The 23607-nt window shown below is 37.3% G+C and overlaps 1 protein-coding gene across 16 annotated transcripts in view; it reads left to right on the top strand.

Annotated features, from left to right (window-relative positions):
- RPS6KC1 (ribosomal protein S6 kinase C1) overlaps positions 1-23607 on the top strand; it is a 230633-nt gene that overhangs the window by 120763 nt on the left and 86263 nt on the right. For 10 of the 16 annotated variants that reach the window (XM_023533210.1, XM_023533214.1, XM_023533221.1 and 7 more), the window contains 2 exons: positions 43-125; positions 1174-1269. In XM_023533210.1, the coding sequence (XP_023388978.1) occupies positions 43-125; positions 1174-1269 (179 nt within the window). Of the gene's footprint in view, positions 1-42; positions 126-1173; positions 1270-10978; positions 13255-23607 lie in introns of those variants that run through there. The other 6 variants (XM_023533218.1, XM_011364526.2, XM_011364527.2 and 3 more) reach the window with 2 other exon arrangements.

The following is a 23607-nucleotide window of genomic DNA, read 5'->3' on the forward strand; positions in this document are numbered from 1 at the left end:
GACCTTTGGAATTTTAATATCAGCCTTTTTTGGTGTGTGTAGAGGTTGGAGCAATCACTGAAGAAACCGAAGCCTGTGATTGGTGGAGTTTGGGTGCTGTCCTCTTTGAGCTGCTCACTGGCAAGGTAAGCAGTGACCTGGGCATTTAATGAGTTTACCCAGATGCTACCTTGATTTCAAATTGAGAACATTTAGCCTTTGCCTTTAGTTTTTAAATCAGAGACTAGGTAAAGAAACTTTTGAGATTATATATTTTTAGAGTCAGTTTATTTCCTTTAAATTCCAGATTTAAAGGAAAAATAGAATTGTATTACACTGAATAAATTGGTGGTAAAATTCTGATATGTCATAATGTTAGTGCACAGTAAGATATAAGGCATTTTTCTCTTCATTTTCTATGATTCAGTTTTACAGACTTAAATTTGTAAGGCTCAAGTCAGGGTGTGTTAGAATTCTCTGGATGTTTTAAACATCCCTTCTGGAGTCAGGAGGGAATTCTCATTTTAGAAAATTAATGTAGATATTAAAAGTAACATCTTTTTTCTCAAACTGTGAAATTTTTGTATCCGTTCTAGCTTAAGGACAGAATTTATGCTCTCTGATCAATAACTTTTAAGTAAGATGTTTGAGGCTAATAGACTTTAATACAGTGTTGCGCAGATTGTCTCCTGGGAAGAAAATAGAGGAGACGAGCAGTCAGACTTTTGTAAGTAGTCTTCTGCCTTAAATATCAGTAATACTGAACTCCCAAGATTGCTGTGGAATTCACAAGTCACCTATACATACATTTAAACCAGAAAGTACAATACATATATGAAGTATTATTATTAACAAATTCTCATCTTTGAAGATTTTTAATAACATTACAAAATTTTAGAGATATCAAGTCCCTTTTTAGTTTTCATGTATAATGTTAGCTTTCCTGTTATGAGACATTTTCTTTGTAAGGGAAAAGGTCTAGTAGCATGAGCTTATGATGTGATTTCGCTGATTGCCTTCATTCCATAGGCTCAGAGCCCTTGTCCTAAGCCCTGCTTAGGTGGTACTGTCTGATTATGACACCTCTGGTTAAGATGGTTGTTGAGCTCTCTGTACTCGCTGTTCATAAGTCCTGTGATAGAACTGAATATGATGTTATTTGAGATAAGAAGTGTACCTGGTTGATTGTTTCAGACTCTGGTTGAGTGCCATCCAGCAGGAATAAATACTCACACTACTTTGAACATGCCAGAATGTGTCTCTGAAGAGGCTCGCTCACTCATTCAACAGGTAATTTAATTGTCCTATTGGCTAAGTATATCAAATTAGCAGAACCCACAGTTCCAAAACCTTAAAGAAATTAGTTTTGGGTAAGAAAGACCCATTACTAATTACAGAGTCAGTACTAATACTGTGTATCTTTGGGCTTCTGCTCTTATCTAAGTGTTGTTGAGGTCAGAAAAAACAGTTAAAGCTTATTGGTACAAAAATTTTTTCCCTCAAAAATCCGGGTAATGTTTAGTCAATTGCATATATTTGTGTAGATGTGAGATTTAAGCACTGCTTTTAGTTTGCCTGGTGCTGCTCTATTTTAGCTACTACATTTTGTAACCATATATGACTATTTTTAGTCTTTAATTTATATTTATCAACTTAGGAGTGGACTGCTCATGTTGCTTAGGAGGGAAGTGGTGGGAAAGCTTGCCCAGTTCGATTCCTCCTAGCTTCATCCATGAATGGAACTTGGGCATTGGTGTCAGTTAGTGCATTTCTGGTGGCTTTGAAGAAAGAGACTATTGATTATTAAAGTTCAGTATCCCAGAGGTAGGCTTGGAACTCTGGTGAGCTTTTTAAATTGATTCCTAACATTTAAAATGCCTCTCTAGTTTTGAATAGTGCATTCGGTGAGTACACTGAGGGTTGTCAGCGTTGTGCCATACAAGCTCACAGCAAATCAGCAGTAATTGTCAGGCCGGGGAATATAAAGGGAATATAAAGGGAAAAGTTATTTAAAAAAGATCGAGAACTAAAGTTTTTGTTTACTGAAACATAAATTATTTTTTTAATCAAAGAAAATGATGAGGGGTAATCGTTGATGCAGTGGAGGTAGTGTAAGGAAAGTTTTTGTGTAGTAGGTGTTATTCTTGTGGAATTTTAGACAGATTTTTGTCATGACAGGGTTGGATGTCGGGGGATAGCTAGGTGGAATGAACAGCTTCAACATAGGAAGGATTCTGAAAGACTCAATTTTGGAAATCAAAAACTTTTTTAAATTGAGTGGAGGGATGAATATAGGGACGAATAACGGTAGTAATAGAGTGTGGAGAGATAAGCCGGGATTCTCTCATGGGGTTTCTAGTATCATGAACGCCAGGGTAGAGTGATAGGATTTAATTCAGTAAAAAATGGCGTTTCTGTGCAGAAGAGTGAAAGGACCAGAATTGTGCCTCATGAACATTAATTCTCCCAGAATATGTAAAATATAAAGAAACATAATCAAGTCGGAAATAACTGGGATGAGACCACCTTGAGCACTTTGCCAAAGGATTAAGAGATAATGCAAACATAAATGAAACATTTCATTCTAATGAGAAAAAGGACAGCTACTCATTTGATTTTATCTTACTTGTGTGGCACAAAAAGGTAAATTCAAAGTATTTTTTTGGTGAATAATTTAAGGACGGCTGGCAGCCACTATTGTTTGTTTCTCGTCCTTAAAGAAGCAGTCATTATTATGTAGCACTGAGAATAGAATTTTCTGCATCAATTTATAAAGGTCTGCCGTTCCTGTATTTATCAGAAATTATGTTGTAGAGGAGACTAGGCTTAAGGCATGTTAAATCCCCAAATACAGACACGCGTAGCTTATGAGTAAATCAGCATTCTGTCATTGGCCGGCCTAAGGAAACTACCACTCATGTTGAGGAAACATCGTCAGGAAAGGGAAAAGGGGTCTCTTGGCATGATTAGCAATTCATCATTTTTACTTTTCCTCTTCCACTACCTCACAAGTCATAGAGGTCATTTAAAAAAAAAAAAATCACAAAATGACTTCTGTGGAGATCATTTTTCTGCTTTGGGGAGATTTTTCCCCTCTTTGGTCTGTCAGCTCCTTGCTTCTTAGATTCCGTAATCCCCTGGACCCATGGTTCAGTCATCTCAGTCAAGTCAACGTGCTAAAGTAAACATAGTTACATTTTAAATGCAATTTTAAAAAAAGATATTTATATTTTGCAAATCCTCAGAGCATGTATGTTTGTACTTCCCAGCGTGCATTTAGTTAATTATGACATAGTTACTTTGTCAAGATATATGAGAAAAAAAAACTTTCAAAACAAATTTCTGTGGCTTTATTGCTCAGCTTCAGGAGAAAAGAGGTTGGCAGTGACTATCTTGGATTTGCCACTAGTTGACACATTCTCTAAAGCAGTAGAATCTTTGCATGATCTCTCTTGAGACCTGGCGTAGTATTTAAAATGGCAAAATATGCAAGATAGTCGTGAGTAAATTATACTTTTGCCTATAGAATTACACTTGCAAATTTATAGGGGAGTCCATGAGCTAAGTAAATTGACTGTAGTAAAAATCAAAATATGAATGTTAATTGACATTTCATGATGAGGTCATGTTTTAGAAAGGAGGTGGAAAAGCCAATTGTAACAAAGAAGAAAGAACTTACATGTTTCATGAAATATCAACAAAATATGCTATCATTATAGTTAATTCTTTCCAATATTTGATATTTTAGATTTATATTAAAATGCCTGATGCCATCCACATTTCAGTTAGTATACAGAAATTGTCTGATTTTAAAAATGCATTTGATACATTTAGAATATTCTTATGATTTTTTATAATAGCTTTTCTCTTAACACATTTTAGCAACTTCTAATAGAAAAACTCTTTGAGCAGTTAGCTTTAATAAATATTAGTGATTTTGAATGCTAGATACAATGATTTCAAGTGAAAAGACTGTGAGTGTTGTCTTTTAAAGTATATGCTTCACTCCCCTTGTGAATTTGGTAATATCAAAGTGAAGTAATAGATTCTTGGCATTCTCAAATCACACACTCATGAGGTAGTGTAACGTGTGGTTAAGAGCATGGATTCTGGAGCCGTCGTGCCTAGGTTCAGACCTTGTGTTTCTGTTTCCTACTTGTATGATCTTAAAACAAATTGTTGAATTTCTCTGAGTCTCTGTTTTCTCATCTATAAAAAAGAAATAATAGTAGCTATTCATAGACTTGTTGTGAGTTAAGTGAATTAACCTATATTAAGCACTTAGAATAATACCTGGCACACCATAAGTGTCACATAAATGTTTTGTATTATTATTATTGCTAGGACAATATTGAAGGTCCATGACATACAGTAATTTGTAATTTAATGAAATGCATAGTTGAATTATAGGACTGCTAATGTTAAGAATGAAGCAATTGCTGATGATCCAGGTGAAAAGGTCTCAAAAATTAGTGGACTGGCACATTATAGGAAAACAATTGATATTTTTTCATACAAATAATTGAATGAATGAATAATGAATAAAAGAAAAATAGAAATAAAGGAAATAAGAGAAGAAATAGAAGTCATGGTTAAATTTGAATAGTGAGATTTTCTATATGTATAAAACCATTAGTGCAAAGGAATTATTTAAATATTTCAGTTACGGTTGGCTGAATTCTGTGGAAAAAAATTATTTGCTATGGGAATAATCTCAAATTTGAATGGTATAGTCATATGAGAAAGTTGGCAAATTCTCTTCTCAAAAAGAAAATTATACAGTTAGACATAATTGGCAAAAACAACCATCTCAGTGTTCTGGAAATTGATCAGAAGGATACAACAATCTGAAAAGTGTTTGAGCTTAAAAAACAGTGGAACTGTGGGAAAGAACAGTGGGACTCTGTGGCATTCTTTCCTGGGGTTGCTCCCATTTTCTCTTCCATGCTTGGTCAGTTGCGAGGGTTTGGTCAGATTGGGGCACGCTGTGAGGACCCACCTTGAAGCTTCATGCAGGAACAGGGAAAGATCTCAGTGAGAGGTAAAAACCAGGGCAGAGCAGACTTGAAAGTGGCCTAAGTTTTGACTATGTTCTCCTACCCATATAATCTTTAGTGGCTGAGATATTTGTTTGTCCCCGCCCCCCACTTTCCTCCACTTAGGCAACCATCAGTTTGTTTTCTATATCTATGGGTCTTTTTCTGTTTTGTTTATTCATTTGTTTTGTTTTGTTTTAGATTTCACGTAGAAGTGAAATCATATGGAATTTATCTTTCATTACCTGACTTATTTCACTTAGTATTACACCCTTTAGGTCCATCTATGTTGTCATAAATGGCAAGATTTCATTCTTTTTTATTACTGAGTAATATTCCATTGTATAAATACACACCACATTTTCTTTATCCATTCATCTATCAGTGGACACCTAGATGCTTTCATAGCTTGGCTATTGTTAAGTAATGCTGCAGTGAACACAGGGGTGCGTATATCATTTCAAATTTGTGTTTTTGTTTTCTTTGGATAAATACCCAGAAGTGGAATTGCTGGATTGTATGGAAGCTCTGTTTTTAATTTCTTTGAGGAATCTCCATACTGTTTTCCATAGCGGCTGCACCAATTTACAATCCCACTAACAGTGTACAGGGCTTCCTTTTTCTCCATATCCTTGCCAGCACTTGATATTTTTTGATTTTTTTGATGATCTCCACTCTTGACAGATATGAGATGATGTCTCATCATGGTTTTGATTTGTATTTCTCTGATGACTAGTGTGATGTTGAACATCTTTTCATCTGTCTGTTGGCCATCTGTATGTCTTCTTGGGAAAAATGTCTATTTAGTTCCTCTGCCCATTTTTTAAGGGGATAGCTTTTTTTTTTTTATGGGGGTGTTAAGTTGTATGAGTTTCTAATATATTTTGGATATGGACTCCTTATTGGATGTATCATTTTGTTTTGTTGATGGTTTCCTTTGCTATGCAAAAACTTTTTAGTTTGATATAGTCCCATTTGTTTATTATTTTGTCGTTGCCCCAGGAGACATATCCAAAAAGATATTGCTAAGAGCACTGTCAAAAGAGTTTACTGCCTGTGTCTTCTTCTAGGAATTTTGTAGTTTCATGCTTCACATTTAAGTTAATCCATTTTGAGATTATTTTTGGAAATGGCATAAGAAAGTGGTCCAGTTTCATTTTTTGTATGTATCTGTTCAGTTTTGCCAATATCACATATTGAGGATACTTTCTTTACCCCATTGTATATCCTAGCCTACTTTGTTGTATTTGAATACACCCTCTTTTCAATCACTGGTTGACCACTAAGCTACACAGACACAGAAGTGAACTGTAGGAAGTCAAGCTTAAAAACAAAAACAAGAAAGAAAATAAGCAGAGATATCAACCGCTGCTTGTTACAGTAGGGTAGGGGAAGCAAATTTACAGATTTAGGTGAAACAGGTTACTAAGCAAAAAACCATCTAACAGCAATGATAATAGTCTTTGTTGGAAGAAAATCAGACTAAAATACATTACTAAAATGTATTCTCTAACATGTCCCTTTTCCAGCAAAATATAAGATATGCACAGAAACAAAAAAAGTATGATCAATATACAGGGAAAAAAGCTGTCAATAGAAATTGTCTCTATAAGTGTCCCCACATTTTGGATTTAACAAAGACTTCAAAGTGGTTATTATAAATATGTTCAAAGAACTAAGGGAAACCATGCTTAAAAAATTAAAGGAAGTAAGACAACAATGAATCAACAAATAAAGATGCTCAATAAGGAGATAAAAATTACATATTTTAAAAAGAAACAAAGAAATTCTCAGGTTGAAAATAATTGAAATGAAGAATTGGCTAGGGGAAACAAATTCGTTAGAGTATCTCAACAGCAAATTTGTGACAATGAAGGAAGAATCAAAGAACTTGAAGATGGAACAATAGAAATTATCCAATCTGAAAAACAGATTTGAAAAATTGAAGAGACACGAACAGGGTTACAGAGACCTGTGAGACAATATCAGATATATCAATATATATACAATGGGAATCCCAGAAGGAGAAGAAAGAGGGAAAGGGGCAGCAAAAATGTTTGAGGAAATAAGGACTGAAAATGTCTTAAATTTGATGAAAAAACATTGAGATGCAGCCAAGAAACTCAGTGGACCTTAAATAAATACATCGATACATACTATAGCCAAACCGAAAGACAAAATCAAAGAGGAAAATTTTGCAAGCAGCAAAAGGAAAACAACTCATATACGTTAATGTCACACTTCTCTTCAAAAACAATGGACGACAGTGTTAATTAGACTTACTGCGGTGATCATTTCACAAAATCTACAGATGTCAAATTATTATGTTGTACAAATGAACAATATAGTATGTCAACGATAACTAAATAAAAAAGCAAAAAGCAAAGACATTCAAAATGCTGAAAAGAAATGACTGTCAACCAAGAATTCTATATCCAGCATAATTATCCATCAAAAATTAAAATGAAGTAAATTCCCAAATAAAGACAGAAAACTCATTGCTAGCGACCTGCCATAGAAGAAATAATACAGGAAGTTCTTCAGGCTGAAGGGAAACAACATCATTTGGTAACTCAAATCTATAGGAGAAAAATGAAGAGCCATAGAATGTTAAAAATGAGTTAATAGAAAAGACTAAATACATTTTTCTCATTTTTCTTCTGAACTTTAAAAAAACTCATAAGATTGTATCAGCAACAATTAAAACACTGTACTGTTGGGTTTATAATATATACGAATGTAACATATATGTGACAGTAATAGACAGAAGGCAGAAGGAATGGAGCTCTGGTGGAGCAGAGTTTCTACATTTCATTGGAATTAAGTTAGTATTAATCTGAAGTAGATTGCGATATGTAAAATGTATATTGTAATCTTTACAGCAACCCCTAAAAATAGTAAAATAAAATTAATAGAGGATTCAAAATAGTACAGTAAAAAGTATTTGACACAAAAAAAGGCAGTAAAAGAGAAAAAAGACAGTAGATATAGAAAACAAGTAGCAAACGGCAAATGTAAACCCACCATATCAATAATTACATTGAATGTGAAAGTCTAACCATGCCAAACAAAAGGCAGAAATTGTTAAACTGGATAGAAAAAGTAAAACCCACATATCTTTTGTGTACGAGAGACACACCTTAAATTCAAAGACACAAATAGGTAGAAAGAAAAAGGATAGGAAAAGACAGACCATACAAACAGTAACCGTAAGAGAGCAGGAGTGGCTATATTAAATACCAGACAAAATAGGTATCAAGACAAGAGACTTACTAGAGACTAAGACAGATGTTTCGTAATGATAAAATGGTCAATACATAGAAAGATATAACAAATATAGTTGTGTTGCTCTAATAACAGCCTCAAAGCATATGAAGCAAAATCTGACCAAATTGCAGGGAAAAATAGGCAATCCAATAATAATAAATGGAAGCTTCAATACCCATTCTTGATAATCGATAGATAATCAGCAAAGATATAAAGAAGACTCAGACATTATCAAACAACTCTAACGGATATATATAGAACACTCTACACAGCGATTGCAGAATACATTCTTATCACATGCACGTGGAACATTCTCCTATATAGATCATATGACATGCTATGAAACAAGTTTCAACATCAGTAAAGAAAAAAGATCTCAAAAATGTCACCTCGCACCTTAAGAAACTAGAGATAGAAACTAGAGAAATTATAAAAAGGAAAGTAAATTGAAAGTTGGCAGAAATCAATGAAATAGAAAAGAGAAGAATAAAAGTGAAGTTAGATCTTTGAAAAGATGAGTAAAATTGGGAAACGTTTAGCTGACTCCAAAATGTATATGAAAAGACAAGAGACCTAGAATATCCGAAACAATTTTGAAAGAGAACAAAGTTGGAGGACTTACACTACCTGATATATCCACACTCAGTGTAATTACTTAATTACTGTGTTATTAGAGCAAAGATAGGCATATAGCTCAATGGATTGAAATTGAGACTCTGGGAATAAACTCATACGTTTATGGTCAATTGATTTTTAATAAAGATGCCAAGATAATTTGGTGATGAAAAAAGTCTTCTCAACAAATGGTGCTGGGAAAATTAAATAATTTCATGCTAAAACCAAAATGAACTAAGACCCTTACTTTGTACCATATGTAAACATAACTCAGAATAGCTCATAGACCTATGGGAGCTAAAACTGTAAGAACTGTAGAAGAAAACATCGAAAATCTTCATGACCTTGGGTTAGGCAAAGAGTTATTAGGCATGGCACCAAAAAGAAAAAAATTGGTAATGTGGGCTTTATTAAAATTTAAAACTTTTGCACTGGATAACATTAGTAAGAAAGTGACAAAACAAGCCAAAGACTGGGAGAAATATTTGCAAATCATGGAACTGATAAAGGACCTGTATTCAGAGTGTATAAAGAACTCTTATAAATCAATAAGTAGACAACTTATTATAAAAGCAGTAAAGACTCACCAAGGAAGCTAATAAGGACATGAAAAGATGCGCCTGCCATTAGTCATTAGGGAGTGCAAATTAACACCATAATATGAGACCACTAATGCCCACTAGAAGGGCTGTAATCAAAAAGATAGACTGTATCAGGTGTTGTTAAGGATGCAGAGAAACTGGAACCCTCATACATTGCTGGTGAGAATGTAAAATGGCACAGCTACTTCAGAAAAGTTTGGCAGTTTCTTAAAAAGTTAAACATAAACTTACCACATGACTTAGCAGTTCCACTCTTAGGAATGTCCATAAGAGAAATGAAAACATATGGCCACACAAAGACACATATGTGAATGTTAATAGCAATTGTATTCATTATAACCTCAATCTGGAAAGTCCTTATGTCCATTATATAGTGAATAGATTAACAAAATGTGTTATATCCAAACAGTGGAATGCTATTCATAAATAAAAAGGAATGGATTGTTGATATCTGCTACAACATGGGTGAATCTCAATAACATTATGCAAAGTGAAAGAAAGCAGCTGCAAAAGACAACATATTTTATGATTCCATTGACATAAAATATCCAGGAAGGGCAAGTTTATGGAGACAGAAAGCAGATCAGTGGTTGCGTAGGGCTGGAGATGGAAGTGAGGAGTAACTGCAAACAGCACGAGGAAACTTTTTAGGGTGATCAAAGTGTTCTAAAACTGGATAGTGGTAATGGTTCTACAACTCTTTAAATTTATTAAGAATCATTGAATTGTACATTTACAATAGGTAAATTTTATACTATATAAATTATCCCTAAGCACGGCTGTTGAAACAAAAACTTGATGTATGAATATCTCAAGACACATTTTTCTAGCATGCCTAGAGTATACTAAAATTGTATATGACTACTTCTATTTTCCTACACTCAACAATTCTGTTGCATATAATAGTATTAACTGATTTTATACATGATTCCTAATAATGAAGAACTCAAACATGTTTTACTCAGTGGATCTAATTATTTCATGTGAGTCAGCTATTCCAAGAAAGCGATTTTGGAATAAGAATTGACTAATTCAGACTTTAGGTAAAGCTTAGTCCCAGTGCATATTTAATTCACTAGGGGTTGAAAGACTTACTGTGCCTTTGAAGCTTTCTAATTATGAAAGGAGTAACTGGACCTCTCAGAATTTGGCACAATGTCAAATTAATGTCACATTGTAGTTTTGGAATAGGAAATTGGTAAGTGTAACTCTCCTGTTATACTACATGAGGATGACAGAAAGAAAGTGAGTTACTCAAGGTCATGTTTCAAATCAGTTGAAAAGCCATAAACTCAGATGTCCCTCATCACCTCACAGCTAGAGTGATGGGGAGACATAGCTTCCTTTCAGGGAAATGTAGTCAGTTGGTTGTTAAGTCCATTTGTCACTGAGGTTGAGTTTAGAAGTTCTTGCATATATTTTTGTTTTCCTTTGATTCGTTCCTTGGATTCCTCTTAGTCACTAAATCTTCTTTGTTAGCTGTTGCAGTTCAACCCTGTGGAGCGTCTTGGTGCTGGAGTCGCAGGTGTTGAAGATATCAAATCTCATCCATTTTTTACTCCTGTGGATTGGGCAGAACTGATGAGATGAACACAACGCAGGGCTGTCTGCACACACTCTGAACCTTTCTGGGACAGTCGTCTCTAGCACAGAGGCAGCTCTGCCTCACAGGCACTTATGAAGCACCAAAGCATTGGGATAAAGACCTTAGAGGAAATGGGGGAAGAAAAAGGCCTAAAGAGAGTAATTCCTTTGTAATTAATGTCTGGACAAGATATTGGCTGCACTTGCAAGGGGCTGCTATGTACGATCTTTATTTTATCTGCATTTAGTGCTGCAGAAGAGTTGTAAACCCCACTGAAAAGGAATGCCCTCCAAGAACTTCCCCTGATAAGAAACTTCAAGTGTAGAATTAAGCATTACTTCAAAAGGAGGACCTTTACATGGCGGCTAACCATGTTTTCTGCTAACCAGGATTGGTTTTTATGATCAAATTAATATTGGCTTCATGAATGATATCATCTATGAAACCTAAAAAGTGAGGAAAAAAGAATATACACGTCACGTTTGATAGGAAACATGGATCATGATGCCATATAACTGATGTATGTCGAATGCGGTCCCAAATCGTTTCACGCCTTTAGAAGTCCACATGACAAGGAAACACTTCGTGATGTCAACTCTATACGTGTTTGGTTGATACTGCTTCCCGAAGGGTTCATATGAATACTCACTCAGTCTCTCTCTTCAGCCTTATCTTTCCACTTCCTAAACCCTTTGCTTATTCCCTCTTATCCTCTTCTTCCTACCCCTAAAACATATGCAACAGAAAAGGGAAGGGAGTATTTATTTACCCAAATTGTATCAACTTAATGACTAAGAAATCATGATGTAAAATAAATGTGGTAAAAATTTAAATCTCTCCATCATTTAATTCTTGAAGATTTTTCTTTTTTTCTTGTAGAAAGGCCTCTCATCCCTCCGTCTTGGAATGTTAGCAGTTTCTGCTGTTTTCTATCCTTGACTTTCTTTGAGGTTGTTGGCTGAGTGTACTGAGAACCAAAGGGTCTCATTTAAATGGAATCAAATGGCAATCCCATCTTGTTACTTATAGTGCTGGGATTTTCAGAGTTGACCTCCTAATCTACTTGACAGTGTATAGAAAGAATATGAGTATTTACATGTCTCCAACATTGGTATTTGCTATTTCTTTATGTTGCTAAGATAACTCCTTTAGTCATGCACTGTTTACAACAATTTACAAATGTTTTTAAAGTGTTAATGTCTTTTTTTACCTTTATCCAAAGAAGAGAGAATAAGGCACTATTTCCAATTTAGGTGCCACCAGAAATAATGAAAGCTTTCCATATGTTTTAATCCTTTGTGTGAGAGCCTACGTGTGAGAGCCTACCCCTGTTCCAAGAGCAGCTGTACAGCTTCCATCTGCCACCGGCCAGGTCATCCTATCAAATTCAATGAGAGCAGAAAATGATTTAGTGAAACAAAGGAAATCTGCAAGCATTTTTCCTTTTGCTCTTATCCTATTCCCCTTTTTTCCTTTCTGGTTCCCTTATAACCTGAATCCCCGCTGAAAGGCTGCAACAACACCAGGATGGGGAGCAGGTCACCAGGTTCATAGTTCAGTCAAGATGACATCACTCCCTGGAACTGGGTTTCAACTCACCAGCCTCCTGGCCTCATAACAGGAATTCATGCAGGTGAGACTCAAGAATGACTTCCTGCGTAGGACTAGTAGGAAATCTGCAAGTGTTTAGAGCTGGCCATCACAGAGCTTCCTTCCAGAAGTGCCCTATGACATGAAAGTAGGACTTCACAACGAAGATGGAGCGCCCAGCCCTCCCACATGATTTTGGTCCTTTGGATTCAGAGGATGGTAATGTCAACAGATGGTTGCTGTGTGAATGTGCTGACACCATTCTGTTGCTTCGATTTCTCTCTCTTTTTCTGTATGTTTGTTTGGAACTTGTACCTAATTTAAATATGTCATTCATTATCATGGTGGACATGAATTATTTTAGTAATAAACAGAGGATAAATGGCTTTGGGTTGATGAACCCAAGTCTGTTTTTATTTGGTGGTGTATAATTATTATTAGAAATGATATTTCTAATGCTGTGGCTGATACTGTTTTTTGTTTGCTTGTTTTTGAGCATGTCATATGGGTCAAAATCATGAAAGAACTTGCCATGTAGTATTTCTCTCTCTCTTTTTTTTTTTTGGTGTGGTAAAATATACATAACATAATATTTACCATTTTAACCACTTTTAAGCATACATTCAGTGGCATTAAGTTCATTCACGTTTTACTCAGCTGCCACCACTGTGCACCTCAGAACTTTTTAATCATCTCAAACTGAAACTTCCTACCCATTAAATAGTAACTTCCCATTCCTTGTCTCCCAGCCCCCAATAACCACTATTCTGCTTTCTGTTTCTATGAATTTGACTCTTCTACTAGGTGTCTCATATATGTGGAATCTGGCTTGTTTTACTTAGCATAATGTTTTCATTATGATGTACCATATATCAAAATTTCATTTTTTTAAGGCTGAATAATATTCCATTATATGTATAGACCACATTTTGTTTAGCCATTTATCTGTCAGTGGACATTTGGGTGTTTCCGCCTTTTGGTTGTGAACAATGTCATTATGAACACTGCTGTACAAACATCTGTTCAAGCCTCTGCTCTCATTTGATTTTATATTTTTATAAGAAATTACCAGTGTCATTGACTGTTATTTACTATTCTCTTAATAAGAGCTTTTCTAGCAGTTGCCAGTAACAGTATGGTGTATTGCCACCTATCTGAAGATATGATATGAAAATCTACCATTTCTGTTTCACATGTGGGTAAGTTAAGCTCCTTAAGAGTAGAAAGGAATGCCATCATTTGAGCAATTCGTTTTAACTATGGCACGAGTTAATACTTTCTGAGACATAGATCTTTTCGACTTGTTTGTTATAATAACTGGACTCTTGATAATATATTTAAACCTGCCTTTTAAATATTTTTAAATGGCTATAATTCTTGTGTTTTGACTCTCAAGCTTTTTCTCTCCTATCTTATTTCAGAGTCATTGTGGACCAGGACTGAGTTTTGCTTTCATATATTGCTTATATTGAAGAGTATAAAATTTATAAGTAATATTCATGCTACGACGAGTAATATCATATTAGGACCCCACACATAGTTGAAATCGCTTGCCTGCCATTTAGGAATCCAAATACAAAGAAATCTGACTCTAGCACTGAAAGGCTCTTTGCATTTCAAGGGGTGTCTTACAGCATCTTTATTGGACTGACTTAGGGATTACTTTATAGCAAAGGCCAGAGCATAAGATAGATCATCTTTCTTAGAGTAGTGGATTTAAGCTCTGGTGTGTCTAAATGCTCTGAGTAATGAAGCCTGGTATTTCAGGCTCTTTCTCTGAGGATTGAGGAATGTAATAGAAAGGCTTAAGAGTGGTATCCTGATCCTATCTCTGTGACTGACTAGCCTTTTAACCTTAATTGAGTAACTATTCTAGACCTGTTCCCTCACCTATATAGAACAAGCATATGATGGACTTTCTGTTTTTCAGAGTGAACTAATTTGATAAACCAACAGAGTAGAAAGACAAGGTTAATGAAAATCTTAAATTGGTACTTAACTGTTTTCCTCTAATTATTTTTCTAGTAATCCCAGATACTTACTTGGGTTGCTGCCACATACCCTCTCAGTAGCATTGCCCTTAGTGGTTATGTGGCTATAAAAATTATAAATAGAATGAAATATTAAAAGGTTCTTTCTCAGTCAGCTCTACACTGGAGAAGGAGAGTTAAAGGTCCAGATAGAAGTACGAAGAGGTGAAAGGAGGTTAGGACACACCTACATCTGCTCACTTCTTAGACCTTTCTCAATCACTGTGATGCTGTTCCTACCCCGTTGCCTTCATCTATCACGTTTTATGTGTTTATTTGACTCAGTTCTTTGGCAGGCGTAATCAGAGTACAAAATTGATACTTTCTGCTTCTGTTTAATGCAGAACATTAACCTCTACCAGTCTAGGTAATTTCGACTTTTGAGTATTTGATGTCTACCAGCTCATTTAAAGGATTTCACATGAAGTCCTTATTTTGAAGGGTTACTAACTGGCAAAAGCTGTGAAGTCAGCTTTTTCTAAAGAAAGTTGTAAATAGAATAGCAATAGAGAAATGGGAAGCAAAGTGCTACAGGTTTTTGTGACTTGGCATCACTTATTCTCTCAAGGACTATAAATAGGAAACAAGCACAAGCTTCCTTTTGACAAAGATTTACGATAGTGGAAATATATAGTCAGATGATATAGCTCTGCGTCTTTTGTCCCTATCATGTGACTTCTTTCCAGGAAACTCATTTCAGGGAGAAATTGAGGCAGAGAAAATTTTCGGAGGTGTAAGAAAGGAAATTGAGATGGTCTAGAGAAATGAAGCAGGGCACTCGTCAGGTGCATCAGCCCAGGTTCCTGAAGCAGTCGAGAGCCTTCTTCGTTGAGCTAGATTTAAAGTCAAAGGAGATTTGATGAATGTAAAGGGACTCGAGCCTGTTTCAGTGTTAAAAAGAGTGACCACAATGTGCTGTCTGTCGCCCTTATCACATGGAAGATATATATAGATATAGATATAGATATAGATATATTCGACTCAATAGCGACATAGAAAACAAGAAGAGAGGGAGGTATACTGTTGGCAAGACAGAGGAAAACTTGTACAACTATTCAGTTTCTCAGAATTGCTCTGGAAAGAAAATGGTATAGTTGAAGGATCTAGCTTCAGCCAAAAGTTTCTGAATGACTAAGAACACTTTGAAACTGAACTTTCCCCCTCACCGTGTGCTCCTGTCGTTCTCTCGTTCCTTCTTCCTCTCTTCATCTTCTCTTCATCTACCTTTTCCCCCCTCATGTGCTTCACTGGTCACTGAACAAAAGACATGGTGCCTGCCTTCAAGGACCTTATGAAACTCGGGGGAAAGAAAGCATAAATAATAAGTAGGGCAGAATGTTGTGTTACAAGGGACAGGTTAGCGTACAAAGGAGAGATCTGAGGGACTGCAGGAAAGCTTCCTGTGTGGGAGCAGGACCTTGAAGTTTGAATAGTATTTTTAAACATAAGGACTTCTTTTTTTTCCCCAAGATTTTGTTTGGAGAGAAGAAAAGTTTCCAGGGGAACAACAACAACAAAAAAGACAGTCATGTACAAAGGCGTGGAGATGGGAATGCATAAAGCTGTGTGTATTCATTCTGGCTGGTTTATAGGTACATGAATGTGAAAAGTACGTTGGGGCCAGATTAAATGCCATGCTGAGACATTTGGACATCCTTCTCTCGGTTGTAGGGAAATAGTCAAGGTTCTTACAGAGCTGACATTATTGCAACCTGCCGTTAGATAATTTAGGGTTAGAATGGAGAATAAATTGGAGAGAGCAATACAGGCAGAAAGATCAGAAGTTATTGCAGAAATTCAGGGAAGATACAAAGTCCTGAGTTAAGGCGGTAGAACACAAAGGTAATTGTCCTCTCGTCCATGTCTCTCAAGTGTACGGAGGAGAATTTCCCTGTCAAATAATTGCTTTTTTGCTTTCTTGAAGCCAGTTAATACTAGGAGTTTGTGGATTTGTTGTTCGTAAAATCACCCCACAGGAATCACCAAAGAGACAAATCAGGAGAGCTTATACACTTTCCCCCATTGGTTGATAATGATATTTACTGTTCAGATCTTAAAACTCCTGGGTCCCAACTCACTTTCTTTGATCATTTTGTGACACTTCTTCCCATATTTTGCCTTTTTTTTTTAAGAATCAAAAGGAAAGTTTATCAGAAAAGGGGTAACACTCCACAGAGTGTGGTCTCCTCTCAGAGGCAGAGAGAGGGACAGTGAGAGACAAAGAGAGAGTAAAGGCACCGAGAGGGCCCCTATATTTTGCCCTTAAGTAGTTGATCTGCTTTCTCTTTGGATGGTTTTCTGCTCTCGCTCTTAGCAGGCAGTGCACCCTGCTGGGTGGTGGTTCTCTGCACCAGGCCTCTCACATGCATTTTGTTTAGCTCAGTGGTTCTCAAAACATGGTCCCGATCTGGGTCAAGAGGATAAGGTGATTTTTACTGTTCTTGCGCCTTTTCTTTAAGTTTGAAATTATTCTCAAATAAAAACATTTCGGAGACATGAAAAAACAAGTGATCCTCAGACCATCCTTATTAGCATCTCCTCAAAACCTGTCAGAAGAAATGCAAATTCTTGAACCCTATCTCAGGTCTACTGAATCAGAACAGAGGGCCTGCTCAGAAGCCTGTTTTTACACGTTCTTCCAGGTGATTCTGATGCACGATCAAGTTTGAGAACCATTGGCTTAGTTTAACATCAGCTCGTCGCCTCTGCCTTTTTGAACATAAGCACCTTTCCCTGCGGTATGTGTTTTGAGTTTGAAGACAATTCCCAACACTCAGCGTGTTTCCCAGGAGGCTGGCCCACAGGGTCCTTGGATCAGTGGAAACAAGGCACAGGAAAAGACAGATAATGAGGAGGAAGACAAAGGGAAAGGGGAAGGGGAAAAGCCAGCTGGGTAAAGAGAATCAGGAGGTGGGCAAAAGGAGGAGCACATGGGGGGCGTGATTCTGTCAGTTCTCTAGAGTCAAATGACCCACCCTCTATCGACAGCTTCTGTTATCTCAAAACTGTTTTAGAAATAGAATAAATATCAAGTTTTAATTACAGCTTTCTTGATTACTTGTATATTGTTGGGTTTTTTGTTTTTTAAGCAGAACAATAGTGGACATTTAGTGTCGGGTCCCTGCCTTATTCAAAATCTAAATGTAAAGACTAAAACTTAGCAAAAACACCAGAATGTTCTCATTTTAGTCTGATGTGTTCTGGATCTGTTTAGTATTCTGTTTAGAACTGAGGCACTCAGCTAGGAATGCTGTCTGGGTAAACTTAGCTTTGCCTGTTGAAAATGGGCATTAAGCTTCACAAGAGTAAAGTGAAATGTATTAGATGCTCCCTGAAGGTAAAGCGTGTGTGTGACAGTGCAAGGGATGTGGGTGACCCACTGTCTTCTTATTTCTTACTTTAAGACTTGTTTCTAAGGGTTATTAGATGAGATTATCAGTGAAATATGTTTTGACCAAGTATACATTTGCCCTCTCGGCATCTACAAACTGGATGACTATGTTTTCGGCAGGTGGGATTATTGTCAGCAGCTTTTCCTCTGTCTCTGTGTTCTTGCTATGTCTGGACTCAACTTCAATAATAATGTACTGTCTTTTTTAAAAAATGACTTTATTGCTTAAACCACTATCAGTAAGACATGCTTTGCACAATTTTTCTAATGGTAGGCAGAGGTTCCCACGAACACTCCCACTTCCTGCTGGTGAATGACCCTTGGGGCTCTTCCCCCAGCCTTCTGACTGCAGAGGCCAGGATCTTTTTCACCGCGCATTCTGTCTCTCATTCTCTTGCTCCTGTAACCTGTCTTTCAAGTGGACGTCCCTGAGCAACTCTTGACAAACGTGATATGGGTAAAGGATGCTGGGGTAGAATTTGATATTTTGAGAAAGAACTGCTGCCTGCTTTTTATCCTCTCACTTCTTACGTCAAACCCTAAACTTCTTTCAGTTTGAGCCACCCCTCCTGGGCCATACGTCCACCTAATATGACTCCAGCAGGACCTGAAGCTTCGCTCAGGCCTCTGTATATCTTAGTATCAAAAGTCACTTGAAGGCACAGGGCTTCCTTTTGCCTGAACCCTGTTCCTGTGACAAAAACACCCCTGACCACACTTCTCCTGAATGTAAGGATTTCCTTGATACCGCTGGTCTGGATCTCACCCTCGCCATTTAGTTGGACTTCCTGGCACTGGTAAATCTTGGCCCCCAGAAAGCAGAAAGTGACAGCCATCCTTATGTTGCCACTGTCTGTCCCTCCGCTGCAGATTTAAGCTCTATCCAGTTGCTTATCTCCACTGTGGGCGATCATGGTTTGAGGGAGAGGAGGAGAGAGTGGTTGCTGCCTGCTGCAGCTGTCTCCTTTTGAATCAATCACCCCCACTCCCCAGGTGCCAGCACAGCTCGCCGGGTTTAGAATGCTCCCCATCTCTACCTCTCCCGCCCATTGCAGCGCTGGTAGCAGCTTTCCAACGAGCCTTTTGTTGTGGAAGCTCTAAATCCATGGTAGGGAAATTACCAGGAGACTCTTGCACAGTCTGCCCTCCCTCCCCTTGCTCCGTCTCTTTCTTTCCTTCCTTTGTCTCCTTCCGTAGCTCGGGTCAGAATCCCTAGCCAGACTGAGAACATGGTTGCTATTCCAGGACCCAGATGCCAATATGTGGCAGCATCTGGCTTATTGGCAAGCGTCGCCAGCAGTTGTGCTGGCTGCTTCTAGGCCTGTCATGTGGCTGAGCCTGCTAATGGGGGTCCTGTCACAAAACGGAGTTTCTTTGAGAATATGGTTTCAACCAAGTTGCCCACCAGAAAACAATGAGCTGCACCGGGAAGACATGAATTATTGGGCAGGGTGACTGCAGACCGTAGCTTTGATGCTGATCTTGGACCTGTTTTGCAAAGATCCGTTTTTCATGTTGTTGGAGTCTGCCCTGGTAACCTTACCTTCTTGTGCTGTTAATGTTTCAGGTGCCTTAAGGCATGGAGCTCCTTGAAAGAGAAACACAAATCACTAAAAACGTTGAGATAAAATCCTGCTCCTCAGAGGCGCCTGTTTGGCACGGGGAGAGCATGATAACAGCTTGCTTTAGAAAGGTGACATTTCTGCTGAAGGCTGAATAATAAAAAATGCATTTTAAAAACTCAGCTCTTCCCTGTCTTCTGATGGTTGACTTTTGGAGAGAAGGCCATTTCTTCAACGTGAAGGGTCTTTTTGGGACTAGCCTCTCCAAGCCCCCAAACATGGACATATTAACTCGTCATCACTGATGAAGCGGAGGAGCTTTTAAAATTAATGACCACATAATAGGGCCGTTAGTACTTTTTTCAAGGTGCAAAAGAATATGCGATCAGAATGTCAAGCTCCTCGAGGCACTGAGGGAGCAGAGATGGTCTAAGAACACACAGGTCCAGCCCCCAGGGTGCGGGTCACTGGCGACCAGGTTACGTATGCTTACATCATTTTCTTTCTTCTCCATAACCTATACAGTAGAATAGGGCAGGCCATATGCTCTGTGTTTTACAAATGGAGGAATTCAAGTCCCAAGAAGTTGACTTGCCCCGGTTCACATGGCAAGCTAATAAGAACTGTGACCTGAAACTAGGTAGTATAGTCCTGCTTCGCGGAGCGTGTGCGTGTTAGGAGCTTATAACCTACGAATCTAAGGGCCGGAACTGTGTTTTCAACTTTTTTCAAATCTGCCCCCAATTAGCAACCTCCACTCATGACCCACTTTCCACACGTCTCTGTCCTAAACACACACACACACACAAATATATTCATATGCATACATATATATGTATGTGTATATATAAATATAAACACAGGAGCTCTTTCCAAACAAGGCCAAGTTCTTCCTGTGACAGGCTGAAGGAAGGAATCAAGGAAAAGTACATAGCAAAAATTAGCTGGACTTGAAAGATGGTGATGATCCTGGGAGGGTGACAGTGGAGATGGGCAGTAGCATACTGCCCACGAAACCCCACATGAAAACACAGAGCAACTAAATTGCAAAATCAAAAATTCATAAATAACATTTACAGCAAAACTAGATGACAAGCTACCGCAAATCTCAAAATGCAAACGGGGGCGGAGGGAAGGGCAAAATACCAATAACCACAAGACTTGTGTGAGATGAGCATCCTTTTGGGAGACAGAAAGAAGCAACGGTGTAGCTTCTGATTGAATCTGAGAACAGGAGAGCCCCAAAATAGCCAACTGGCGCACTGAAACTCAGTGGGCCAATTTGAGAACAGCGGCGGAAGGTGAAGGCGCTTCGCCTGCTCTAACACCTGGGAAGTGCAAAGAGCTTTCAATAAGAAGGATTAAAGGCGCCAGCCCTTTGAACTCTAGAAATTGACCTGCCAGAACTGCCTTCTAGGACAGGGCCTTACCCTGAGGAGAAATTGCTGGGAATGGAATCAAAATTGAGCAGGGTAAGGACAAGAGAAAGGCCCAGTTCAAAGGAAGGGAAGAGCAGCCAGGAAATCTCAGAAAGCAAGCTCTCATACTTTTTTTTTTTTTTTTTTTGAATACTTCACAAAAACAACAGAAGAGGGAGCTCTGTGAAGTTAGAGCCTTTTAAAATTCAACCTGCTTTATTCTCAGTTTAGGAAAACTCATTTTACATAAAAATGTACAGAAAAGAATCATCAAGTCCCATACAAAATTATTATAAGAAAAAATGGAATTAAGAATATAATAATATCCTGGTAGATAATAAAAGCATTCCAGAAAGATGTGCTCACAAAACAGATCAAAACGAATTTACTGTTTCAAAATGAACTGAAAGACATTAAGAAAATTAAGACATGAAAGAACAACATAAGTCACAATTGGAAAACTCAGAAAATGAGGTGACGATTCAGGAAAGAATTTTAAAAATTGACAAAATTTCAGAAATGAGGACATTTTAAACTAGGAAGAACAAAAGAATGAACAAACAACATATAATGCCTTAAGAAAAATATGAGGCAAAAAGATACTTAAAACGTTTTTTTTAAATTAAGACAGTGTAGTTTCAGGTTCACCACAAAACTGAAGGGAAGGTACAGAGGTTTCCCACAGACCCTCCTGCCCCATCCCCCCATACAACCTTCCCCTCTATCAACATCCCCCACCAGCGTGGTATGTTTGTTACAACTGATGAACCTACTTTGATATCTATCACCTGACGTCCATAGTTTGCGTAATGGTTCACTCTTGGTGATGTACGTTCTATGGATTTGGTCAAATGTATGATGACCTGTAACCATTGTTATAGTACCATGCAGAGTGTGTTCACTGCCCCCAAACTCCTCTGTGCAGTGCCTGTTCATCCCTTCCTACTCCCCATCTCACCACACGCACCTGTCATTTTGCTGTTTCCGTCGTTTTGCTTTTTTTTAGAATGTCATGTGGTTGGAATCACACACGTAGCCTTTTTAAATTGTCATCTTTCACTTAGTAACTTGGATTTAAACTTGGCTCCATGTCTTCATGGCTTGATAGCTCCTTTCTTTTTAGCACTGAATAATCTTCCATTGTCTGGATGTACCACAGTTGTATTACTCACTCAAGGACATCTTGGTTGCTTCTGAGTTTTGGCAGTTATGAATAAAGCTGCTATAACTATCCACGTGTAGGCTTCTGTGTAGACAGCAGTTTTTAACTCATTCGGATAAATACTAAGGAGCACAATTGCTGGATTGTATGGTAAAACTATGTTTAGTTTGGTAAGAAATTGTTAAACTGTCTTCTAAAGCAGCTGTGTCCTTTTGCATTGCTGTGAGCAATGAATGAGAGTTCCTGTTGCTCCACATCCTCCTCAGCATTCGGTGTTGTCAGTGGTCCAGATTTTGGCCATTCTAGTAGGTGTGTAGTAAGTAATATCTCGTTTCAATTTGCATTTACCTGATGACATATGATGTGGAACATCTTTTCATGTTTATTTACCATCTGTATCTCTCCTTTGGTGAGGTGTCTGTTAAGGTCTTTGGCCCATTTTTAAATTAGGTCGTTTATTTTCTTGTTGTTTTATGAGTTCTTTGTATATACTAGATAACAGTCCTTTCTCAGATATTCTTTTGCACATTTTCTCCCAGTCGGTGGCTTGTCTTATCCTCTTGTCTTAACCTCATTACATTTCACAGAGCAGAAGTTTTAAATTTTAATGAGGTTCAGCTTATCAATTCCTTCTTTCATGAATCATGCTTTTGGTATTGTATCTAAAAAGTCATTGCCATAACCAAATTTAGCTAGCTTTTCCTCCTATGTTGTCTTCTAGGAGATTTATAGTTTTTTATTTTATATTTAGGTCTGTGATCTATTTTAAGTTAATTTCTGAGAAAGGTGTACGGTTGGTGTCTACATTTTTTTTTTTTTCTTTCACATGCGGATGTCCACTTGTTCCGGTGGATTTAATTTGCTCTTTTTTTTTTTTTTCTGTTTTCCTAAGATGGAAACTTAAGTGACTGGTTTTAGATCTTCTTTTCACATCTTTCTTCTTTTCAGATGTATTTTTCAATGCTATAAATTTCTAAGCACTTTTGCTGCATTCCACAAATTTTGAATAATTGTATTTTTATTTAGTTCAAAATATTTTAAAATTACTCTTGAATGTCTTCTTTAATCCATGGGTTATTTAGAAGTGTTTTGTTTGTTTATTTAATATCCACGTATTTTGGGATTTTCCAGTTGCCTTTCTGTTACTGATTTCTAGTTTAATTCTACTGTAGTTTAAAAGTCGACATTGTATGATTTCTATTCTTTTAATTTTCTTAAGATGTGTTTTATTGTCCAGAATATGGTCTGTCTTGGTGAATATTCCATGCAAGCTTGAGAAGAATGTATATTCTGCTGCTGTTGGAAGAAACAATCTAGAAATGTTTATTATATCCAATTGATTGATGGCGTTGTTGAATTCAACTATGTCC

Source organism: Pteropus vampyrus, unplaced genomic scaffold, assembly GCF_000151845.1.
Source record: "Pteropus vampyrus isolate Shadow unplaced genomic scaffold, Pvam_2.0 Scaffold98, whole genome shotgun sequence".
NCBI lineage: Eukaryota > Metazoa > Chordata > Mammalia > Chiroptera > Pteropodidae > Pteropus > Pteropus vampyrus.